The following is a 10,977-nucleotide window of genomic DNA, read 5'->3' as shown; positions in this document are numbered from 1 at the left end:
ACAGCTTAGACTCTCAGCACTCTGTACTTTTTACTTCTTTATATACTTACTGCAGATTGTTACCGTATATTTATTTCTGTGATTATTTCTTTAATATTCATCTATTCCAGGAAGGCAGGACGGGGACAGTTTGGTTTTCTCATCACAGGTCATAGCACCTGGCCCAGCACGTGGCGGCAAAGTAGCTCCCCTTGGAGGTCAGCAATCATTGGCCAGGTGTGTTTTCTCGTGGGCAGGCTTTGCCATTACCGCGGGTGTGCACAATAATTGTTAATCCTCAGATTAGTTAAGCCCCAGGGGAACATCTTAAGGGAACACCTTAACTTGCAGTAATCATTTTGCCCACCAGAGGTCTCTTTCTCCCCATCACTGGGGCCAAAAAAGCTTGAACTCCTGGGTATCTTTATGGTTTTCACAGCTGTGCTGCTCAGTGTGGCTGTGCTATACCACCACTTCCGCATCGCCTGGGGGCTTGTCGGAAGTGCAGAATCTCAGGCCCCACCCACACTGGAGGAATCGGAATCTGAATTTTAACAAGATCCTCAGGTGATCTGTGTACACGTTAAATACTGAGAGGTGCGGTTCTACGGGACACTCCTAATATGAAAAGCTTGGAAGACAAAGAAAACCCCATCTAAATGCCCTTTTTGCATGATTCTCACTGAAAGGAGGAAAGAGGGTTAGGATTTGCTTTTATTATGAACATAAAATATACATACAGCATAATATACATTTACACATTTACAATTCGCAGTTACTTTCATCTCTTTTGAACTCATTCAGTTCTGCACGGCCCAGCGGCCCGCTCCTTCCACTTACACTCAAGACATTCTCTTTACCTTGGTACGTACAGCGTGTGACCTAGTAAGAATGACCAGGCCCAGGCGTCGAATGGCGGGCTTTACAGTCCTCACAGAATCACTTTCATTCTGTTTCCTTTCCTGTCGCTACAGGCTTTCCATGGCCTCACACTTCAGCATGAAAAATTCAGGAGAAAAGAAGGCTGCAATAATCCCCTTTGTCTTTCAAAAACACCCTGAAACATCTTCCATGAGAAACATCTTCCATGAGCGAGGTGACACGTAAGTTGGCACTGACAGCGCTTCTGGTTAACACAGTTTAAGGGCTACCTATGGGAAGAGGCTCTGATGCATCCCATAGAAACTAAGCTTGTTCTCCAAATGGGTGACCACAAAGGATCTGAATGTCGGTGGTATCACAGTAAATAAATAAATAAACAATAATAAATACAAATAAATAGAGTGGGTTTCACTAAGGGAAATGTCAATACCTACGTCCCTGTGCTTTCTCAAAACATAATTAGGTGCCGCTTTACAACAGTTGATAAAGAGAAGCTGGTTTTCATGATGAGTTGCTCTTCGGGGCGGTGAAGAGCAGCCAATGGAAGCTTCTATCGTCGTTTTCCTCAGAATGTCTCTATGCGAGAGGCTTTGTAGGAGTTCTCTTTGAGGCTGTCAAATATTGCTTTGGTTCCATTCTGCCACTGTAGCACCAGATCTATCGGGGTCTTCCCAGCCTAATCAAAATAGAGGAGGGAATTTGACTTCCAGGGGGGAGGCGTCTATAAATTCATCTCGTGAGTGTGTGTGTGTGTGTGTGTGTGTGTGTGTGTGTGTATTTAATGAGGTAATGGATAGGTGTATGTTATTGAAGTGTTTTATGTTTTCCATTATGAGTGATTTGCAGTTTATATTCAAACCAGCCCTTCACTGTTTCTCACGGGAATGCTTTTGGCATTTCAGATTAGCAATGGTTTTCTTTCCTGTGGGATATCCCAGGTGGTGGTAAAAATCCCCAGTCCCTAGACACTAAACAGCAAGAGTAAGCCAAGTCATTTTCAAACTCAAAAAATGCCTCCATACTTACCCAGTATCCTGCAAAATGGGTGTGGGGAGGTAGTAGTATCCCTCTTGGACAAGAACCACTTCCTATCAATTTGGAAAATGATTCCTGATTGATAAAAACTGGAGGAGAATGAGCTGCTTCAACACCTTGGCCTAAGTACACAAGTACCACTCCAAGGGGTAGATTTTTCACAGCTGCTCAGAACTTACATTGGTCTCTCCCAGGAAAGTTATTTTTCTTGGAGATGATATCAATGATGTATGAATAAATAACTTTTGAGACCAAACATTTTTTACCTTAAGCATACATCTCAAGATATTTACAACAATTAAAACTGTGTCATCTCTCAACTCTTGTCTTTAAATTTGAGAAGTCCTAAAATTTTCCATCTCTATTCATTCAGAAGTCTCTCTTTATCCCAGAGACTGCAGACTGGCAGCTTTGAGATGCAAATAAAGCTAGAGACCTGTTTTGGCCCAAACAGAGCTTAGATTTTTTTTTAAACCTGGAATTAATTGGCAACAGTTGGAAATTAAGAGATTTCCCAGCTGAATTTGTGATCTCTGTGAAAAAACTGGGAGACCTGGCAGCACAATTCCCGTGGTTTCACGGAGCAGCAATGGGCTGAGTTGGGGAAGGGCTGCTACCTTTAAGTAAGCTGTGTGCATGGCACCAGCAGCCACCATGTAAGTCATCTATGCCATCTGCCTGGAACCTGTGCGGATTTGAGTTAGTGGCCCTGCAACCTTCATTCTGGACCTTCTCACCTTGTAGTATCGCACCTTGAGGGACACTCATCAGCAAACACGAAGACAGAGTTTTGGACAACAATACAGTAATGTATTGTTTCCAGTTCCCTTCAAGATGGTGTCCAATAGCTTAGTGGTCTTTTTTGGGAACATCCATCCATTGGGTCAGTGACATTAACAGTTCCAGAACCTTTATGCTGGGGTCTTACTGATAATTCAGAGCCCTGAGCACTATTTGTATATTTGGAGCTATTCTTTCATGAATTCCTCGAACTCCTCTGTATTGAAATTTATCTCGTGATTCCCTGGCTACTTACACAGTCTCCCCAGATCTGTACGCTATTTATCTCTGCAGGTAGTGTCTCTCACTGCCTGAAAAAAAATCATATTTTCTGCAGCCTTGGGGATTTCATTAAATCTACTCTTTCTGATAGTTTAAATTATTTATTTATTTATTTATTTTTTTGCGGTACGCGGGCCTCTCACTGTTGTGGCCTCTCCCGTTGTGGAGCACAGGCTCCGGACGCGCAGGCTCAGCGGCCATGGCTCACGGATCCAGCCACTCCACGGCATGTGGGATCTTCCCAGACCGGGGCACGAACCCGTGTCCCCTGAATTGGCAGGTGGACTCTCAACCACTGCGCCACCAGGGAAGCCCCCTCCCAGTGATATTTTTAAAGCTTAGATGATGCTTGAGTGGGAATTGGGACCATGAGGAAAATTTGGTTACATTCCCTGGCTTACAGATGAAGCTTAATTAATACGTACTTATAAAGGGGACTTATACAAGCATTTTCAGGGCCTAAATACAGGAAAGTATTTTGAGGGATGTGCAGATAAACCAAAGAGGAGAATGAACAGAAATTATCTCAAAAATATAGGCAATGGAGCTTCCCTGGTGGCGCAGTGGCTGAGAGTCTGCCTGCCGATGCAGGGGACACGGGTTCGTGCCCTGGTCTAGGAAGATCCCACGTGCCGCGGAGCGGCTGGGCCCGTGAGCCATGGCCGCTGAGCCTGCGCGTCCGGAGCCTGTGCTCCGCAACGGGAGAGGCCGCAACAGTAAGAGGCCCGCGTACCGCAAAAAAAAAAAAAGAAAAAAAAAAAAAAGGCAAAAGCATGGCTCCCCCTGGAAAAAGTGGTAGCCTGTCATGCTGCTGTAAGGAGGGGAGGACTATTCAGAATTACTTGGATTAGATGTTGATTAATTTGAGTTCCTTGGCCCTTGGTTGCATTGACCACTGTGGAATTTTTGACAACTTCAGCAATGGTGGGTGTCTTTATTCCTGACTACCCCAAACCTGGCTCAGCCAGGGATGGCCAAGGCAGACTGTGCTTATGTCTGTAAGCGTGGGCGGTTTGGCCATCTTTTATCTTCAAGGCCAAATTTTTAAAGAATTACTACAGGCTATATTAGGCACCGAGGTCATAGCAGTCACGATGGCTTCCCCATCTCTGACCAGGTGATCTGAGTCCTTGCCAAACTCGGCAATGTCCTTATGGGAATGACCAGGGGCATTTAAACCAACAAGAGACCCCTGAAATATCAACACTACCGTTGTAAGAATCTTTTCAAGTATGTGAGCCATATTTCTGTTCGTTAGAAAGCTGGCAAGCAGGGCCCCTTGCTTGAGCACTTACACAGTTCTTGATGTTGAGGTCGGCGCCATACATGATCAGGAGTCTGATCATCTTGTACCGGTTCAGCCTCACGGCGTCATGCAGGGGGGTATCTCCTTCCTAGAGAAGCAGAGTGAACAGACAAGGTGGGCCTGAGGCCAGGAAGTGGGTCCTGCAAGGGTGCCCGGCTGGGGCAGTTATTCCAAATATGTAAATGAGTGAAGCTTTAGGAGGCCAAACTCTGCCGGGCTACTCACTCGGTCCTTGGCGTTGAGTTCCGCCTCGCAGGCGATGATATGCTCTGCGCACTCGTAGTGGCCGGTCCTCACCGCCACGTGCAGCGCCGTGCTGAGCAACTGCAAAATGCAAGAGTCTGCTGTGTCCCTGGGCTTGAGGACAAAGGCTGCCCAGACCCCAAGGCATGTGTGAAGGGGAGAAGTGGAGGAGGGACAGGGTGGAGGAGGGGAAGAAGGAGGGGGACAGGAGGAGGAGAAATACCTTATCCCGCGCACTGATTTTTGCTCCTTTGTTCAGCAACAGTTTTAAGACATCCAGGTTTCCTCCGCGGCTTGCCCAGTGAATGGCTGTGGATTCAAGCTATACCGGGAAGGTAAAAGGACAGGAGTTAGTGAAAGAAGAACCTAGACAGAGGAATTAGTACTTCGTTTCTAAAGCCCGGGAACGCCAGGTTTGCTAGGGCATCCGTGGGTGACACTGGGCTGTCCTCGTCTAGGTTGCCAGTTGTAACTATTGTAGTCGAAGGCTCTTGCCTAGTGTTTTGGCTAAACTCTTAAGTGTGTGAATGTGAGTGTATGCGCTCCTGTGTATGTATCTATGTGCGTGTTTGCATCGTTAGGAGGTTCTTAATAAACCTAATAAATCTTTTTAAAAGAGGATAAGAACTGCAATTTATTGGGAATTTCCTCGTGCCAACATAGTGCCGCGTACTTCAGACACAGTGATGCTCCCAGCAACATTATGAAGTGGGTATTCTGTGCTCGTTTTGCAGATGAGAAAAACAAGGCTCCGAAATATTCAAGTTTCTTGCCCAAGGAAACACAGCTAGTAAGTGGCAGAAGAGATATTCTAACCCACAGTCTGCCTGGAACTTTTAACCGCTTTTGCCAGGTAGACTCAAAAGTTCTAGACAAATGTATTTTAAAATTCTGGCAGAATAAAAGTAGTCCCTTCCAAAAGATGTTCATCTGGATCTGACACCTCTCCCTTGTCCCTGTTGTTTTTTCCTCATCCCTTGCTGGTTCTCTCCTGCCATTTGTGCCAGCACACCCTCTGTACCTTGACCATCATCACTCGTGGTCACTGCGCTTACTCATAGGAGTAAGTCTGGTATATCCCTGGCCCTCCAAATCCCATGCTCATGAATTTTTGTGTCTTTCTATACAAACTTTATATTTTGTTTCTTTTCTTGTTTTTCTGTGTGTACGTCTTTTGGGTTCAATTTTGGCCAGTTCCTTTGGACTTTTCCAGTCCCTTTTCCACTTTGCTGAAAAGTCAAATTGAGCTGTATTTAAATAAAGCATTTTCCCAGCTCAATCTTCAGGTCGTAAAATATGCTGTGTACCGGTCTGTGTAGAAATCACAGTGGTTGAATTACTGAGGTCTGAATAGCAGCTACTTCCCGTAGATGAAATTCATTTTGTATGCAGTCTAGCCCCAAATCTCACAGATGGCAATCAGCATCTATCATATAAGGTGTGCAGCTAGAGAATTCTGAGATGCTGTTGGCAGCCAAGGGGCCAGGAGCAGGCGGCCACATATGGTGGAAGGACATGGAGGCTGAAAGGCAAGTGTTGACTGCGTTACTTCTCAGTAAGGCTACTGACGTGATAATGACCCAAGTCTTCGATGAGGTTATTGAATTCTGTCCAGCAGCTCTCACTTCCTTCGTTTCCCTGGAACACTCCTCTCCTTTCAGTATGTGTAGACAATGCTTCCCACATGACCTAGTCCCATCTCCCAACTTCCCTTTGTGCGGAGAAACGAGCTTCTGCCTAGTTCTTGCAGATCAATTTTCAATACAGTCAGCCCCCTTTTTCCATTGTAGGTTTTCTCAAGTTTCATATAGTCTACTTACTTTGGCTCACTTCCAAACAAAGAAATATATTTACCATATCACGGAATTCAATCTGGGCTCCAGCTTCTATTAACTTCTCCACAATTGCCAAATGTCCTTCTAAGCATGCTCTATGAAGAGCTGTCCGTTTATACTGTCAAAATAGAGATTTAAGAAAGAGAGAGGGAGCGATGCATATAAAAATGAGCATAAATCCTTTCTAAGAAGTATGAAGCTGGGGACTCTGATGACCTAGCTGATAGAAACTTGAGTGCTTCTTTATGAATTAGAAATGTCAAATTTACTAAACTCGTTGTCTACAACAATTATTCTGCAACTGAGATTTGCGCCTCCTGCAACATACATTTCTAAGTGCTTCGAGGTCTACGTCGAGGCACATGGGCTTAAAGATTCAAAACTACCTAAATGCTGACATTTCCCTTTCTTGTATTTTGTGCCTTCATGGTGTCTGTAGTATTTGCCATGCAGTTCAGGCTGTTTTCTTCCATCTGGGACAGTTGATAGGTTGAATATCAAAAAGCATTCAATTCATTTTTAAGAAAATGGGAGACATTTTTCATTCAACTTCAGAAATGATTCCTTATTCCAATTTATGGGGGAAAGGATACAAAAAGGGTTAGTGATTTCTGGTAAATGGCTTCATATAAATGGATTAATAGACCGTGCTGGAACACCTTTTAGGCATTTCACTCCAATGCCTTCTATTTTTAGATAAGGAAACTGAGGTCCAGAAAATGCAGACTGGCTGCTAAAAATCCAATAGGCCAGTAGTGATAGAGCTAGCACTTGAACTCCAGTCTACAGATTCCCTGTGTGGAGCTGATGTATTTGAGTCCAATCAAAGATAATGCTAATAATATATTTCTCCATTGGTGACTCGTTGGTCCTGCCATATTAAGAGTCTATCCCAAAGATCTAAAAATTAAAGACAAGCTGAAAAAGCAGTCAGAAGTATATTAGAGTGCAAACAATAATGCAATCCCTAGCACTGATCCAGCATTTTCTTTTTCTGGACCACTGCACTCCCCTGTTATGCTATTGGCATATGTGGCAACAGCTGGGGAGACTGTTTCAGGTGGATTGATTTTTGGCACTAGATTAGCAAGGCTGCAGCAAAGCATAAGAAACACGAAATTAATGAGCTGGATTTTGCAGTGCTTTGTATAAGCCTTACCTCATCACAGACATCTGGATTGTTCTTGTCTGACAAGAATTTTTCTACTACTGGCAGTTTATTCTCCAGGGCAGCCTTCAGAAAACTAGGCACATCCACAGGTTCTGTCTAAAGCCGAAAAAACAGTGTGAGAGTTACCATGGGTTTTCCAACATTCAATCACACCCTCCACAGATATTTATTCCCCTGTAGCCTAATGCCGAGGTGTAATACTGCAAAACCAGGCAGGCCTTACGATGATTTCGGGTTCAGGTTCCTTCACAACTGGAACTTTAGTTTTCCTGTATTTTTTCCTTTTCTTCAGTTGAATGATGATTTCAAGGTCTTCTAAATTTTCAAGCTTTGATCTTTGTTCTAGTTTTTTCTTCTTGAGCTAAAAAAGAAATCCATGTTTCAAAATACAGTGAGTTCTACTGACAAGCATTCTGGTTGTGTCAAAACAGAATCTGCAAGGTCTGAGCTAAGTACGTGAACAGTTTGCGCAAAAAGATAAAAAATTTATAATAAGTCTTTGACTTGGATTTAGTGATTTCTTATTCAAGTACTTAGGGGTCAAATTTTTCCGCTAATTGCCTTCATCTTCACTTTCCTTTCTCATAGCATCAGCTTTTCACTGGAGATAGGATCTAGTCTCTAAGTGATGATTTTGTAATTATTTCCATAAACAAACCCCAGATTTCTGTAGAATTTTGTATCATGCTCATGAATTTTTTTTTTTTTTTACCCAGAAGACTCCACTAATAAGTTTTAAGCTCTAAAATTTCAATGCCATTGTCTTTCAGGTGGCCCACTAAGCAGGGCTCATGAAATAGACTATCCTGGACTACAGCTAACAAATGCATGTTTTATCTGTGGTTAGTAAGTAATGAAAATTCACCCAGCAACACATTTTGTCAACACAGAAAGCGGCCACAGTCAAACAATGATCCTTGGACCACAAACCACATTACTAAGAAAAAGAAGGCTCCCTTGTTTGGGATTAACCAGACAGTGTAAGACATCAGAAATTCACTGGACACATTTCTCTTTCCAAGTCTTTCAATCAAAACACAGTCACAGAACATACAGTGATTGATTTGGAATCCAGAGGTCATAGTCTTGCCAAAGAATTATTTTCTGCAACCTGTCCCATAGAAGTTGCCTCTTTATAGGTTAGAATCTGGTAAAGAAACATCTTTGGAATGGTTGCATTTGTTTGGTTTCTCTCTCTTCTCCTTCCTGTCTGGCACCTCCATCCTCTGCCCCGTCCCCAACCTCCCACGCATGAATTTCATGGAAGGGTCTTACCTCTGCCTCTCGCTGTTTCTCAGTTTTCCACTGTTGCTCCCGCAGGCTCACAGAGTGGGCTGGAAGTGTTTTCAGGTCGTCTTGCTTCTCTAAAGTGACAGCAGCTTCATACTCTCCATCTCTGAAATCCTCAGGAAGGAACTCCCCAGCGTCCCCACTGCCATTCTTCTTCCCTGTAACCTACAAGGGAAGATGGCAGGGTCAGAAGTAGCAGGCCTGTCCTGGGGTCATTCTCCACAGAAGATGCTGCAGGCAGCCCCCAGCCCTCCCTCCCTGCTGACAGTGGCCTCCATTGCAGCACATTCTCCTATCTCAGGCAGCAACGAGTTGCTGCAGTGTTCCAGGATAACCTTCACATGCTTGTCCCCCTCTCTTGGTTAAATCAAGGTTTAGGTTAGGTTGAAATGTTTAAATCTACTTTTAATCTACTTAATCACATTTCTCCTAGGAAAATCACAATCTGTCCTCCGCATCCCCACCGATTATTTAAAATTCTTTCATTTTAGGTTGATGATCCCTTGCCTTGAGTTATAGTTTCCAGACATATATTCTTGCAATAGAACTTCTCCCCTAAGGCATTTTGATAACTATACATGATTACACACTTTAGTAATAAAAGCAAAGGAGAAGATAATAGATAGGAAATATGTAGAGAATTCATTACTGCCAGCTCTCTTTTTCCAGTTTCACTTATTTCATCACATAAACCAACCATTTTCCATATATGACATTTTCAGAGTACCAGCACATTATGCAAGAAAGAAAAGGGCATTTCAATTTTCAAATAAAAATCAAGGCTGCCCCATTTTTCACTTCGTAGAAATAATGTGCTTTACATACCAGCTCTTCTACTTTCAGAACCATCATGTTGACCTAAAGTTCCTCTGTCTGTTTTCCTCCTGGGGGTTGAAACGTTGAGTCGGCCCTGGGGAGCCCCCTTGCTCTGATCAGCTTATATAGCTAGGGCCGGGTGAGCTAATCTTCCAACCTGGGAACCCAAGTAACACCCCTGCCCCCACCCGGGGCCAGCTCAGAGGCAGGTGAAGTTTCATTCCAGACTCAGTGTCTGGGAAGCAGGAGAGGGAGGGGATGACAAGTAACCCCACTGAATATGTGAATCAGGAAGAAATGTGAGAGGGCCATTCCTTTGGCAGTGACCACACCGCTCAGCAATGCAAGTCATCCTATTTATCGGGAAGCCAGGGGACAGCTGTCTGTTGATATTGCACCACACCACTGCTCCTTTTCCTTCTTTGTCAGCTTTCATATGACTAACCCTATCAAGAAAATGTAAATGCCCTGCGTATCACACCACCAATAATATCTTTCTGATAACCAGACTTATCGACACGTCACTTGAGGGAAGTGTTGCTTCAGGACATCCTATTCCCATGGGTAAACAGCCTGAGAGGAAAGGATCCGGGTCCTAATTGCCCTTGTCTATATCTGTTTGGAATTCTCTGGAGTGATGTCTGGGGCTAAAAAGGCCCCATGACATGCCACCTTCCCATCATTATAAGAAATTGAAAGCATTCAGTAATGCACTTTTATTTTATGGTGTCACAGGCCATAATTAGCACATGACATGCTTACTGTCTTCTTAAACAGCATGCTTACTGGAGCAATTTTTATTCAAAAAGTTTCCAAAATGTCCCAAGATAGGTTATATGAGACCGGTTATTAGTAACAATATAACCTTGATTAGGTCATAGAGCCAGAGTGCTCAGGTGCTGTGGATAAAAGACTAACCTGTGGGAGCTGGTCAATGGAAAACTGATGAATTCATAAAAGTGCTAACAAAAGATCAAGATAAAAAAAATTAATTATATGGGACTGAGTGAACTGATGAGGATGATTATAATTTTTGTGACTCTCCGTTTTAAAAAAAAAAAATCCCACAAGGACTCAGAGGCAAAAAATATACAAATCAATTTTCACTGCAAAGTAAAGGAGCTGTTACAGTGGAGGATTACTGGACTGAATGTCAATATTATGACATAGTATGAGTGTGTTTCGTGTTTGGTAATTGCAATCATTGTTGCTTTTGTTGCGGTCATCCATTTACAATGCGTGGTGTCAGTTTGTTTGTCTTGTAAAAATAAAATACAGTGTGTGTGGGTGAGTTGTGGTGAAAAAAAAAAGGAAATTTAAAATTCCTGGAAAAAAAATAAAGTTAATTAGTAAGTAAA

General features: G+C 43.2%; 1 protein-coding gene across 1 annotated transcript; it reads right to left on the bottom strand.

The window, feature by feature from the left end:
- Positions 1–675: 675 nt before the first annotated feature.
- On the bottom strand, positions 676–9,761 carry ANKRD1 (ankyrin repeat domain 1). The gene is made up of 9 exons (XM_004329243.4): positions 9,629–9,761; positions 8,789–8,968; positions 7,737–7,874; positions 7,502–7,609; positions 6,362–6,460; positions 4,731–4,829; positions 4,490–4,588; positions 4,254–4,352; positions 676–1,537 (listed from the first exon to the last, which is right to left on the bottom strand). The coding sequence occupies exons 1-9, from the start codon at positions 9,653–9,655 to the stop codon at positions 1,427–1,429; spliced, it is 960 nt and encodes a 319-aa protein (XP_004329291.1). The 5' UTR covers positions 9,656–9,761; the 3' UTR covers positions 676–1,426.
- Positions 9,762–10,977: the final 1,216 nt, after the last annotated feature.

Source organism: Tursiops truncatus, chromosome 16 (assembly GCF_011762595.2).
Source record: "Tursiops truncatus isolate mTurTru1 chromosome 16, mTurTru1.mat.Y, whole genome shotgun sequence".
In the NCBI taxonomy this organism is placed as follows: Eukaryota; Metazoa; Chordata; class Mammalia; order Artiodactyla; family Delphinidae; genus Tursiops; species Tursiops truncatus.
The sequence above is the reverse complement of the archived record's forward strand: the minus strand, read 5'-3'. Positions and strand labels throughout refer to the sequence as shown.

Excerpts from the sequence above, each read along its gene's own strand:
- ANKRD1 (XM_004329243.4), bottom strand. The coding sequence starts at position 9,655 with ATGATGGTTCTGAAAGTAGAAGAGCTG. Across the intron at positions 7,875-8,788 it reads AGAAACAGCGAGAGGCAGAG|CTCAAGAAGAAAAAACTAGA; the intron begins GTAAGACCCTTC and ends TTTCTTTTTTAG. Across the intron at positions 4,353-4,489 it reads AACTCAACGCCAAGGACCGA|GAAGGAGATACCCCCCTGCA; the intron begins GTGAGTAGCCCG and ends CTGCTTCTCTAG.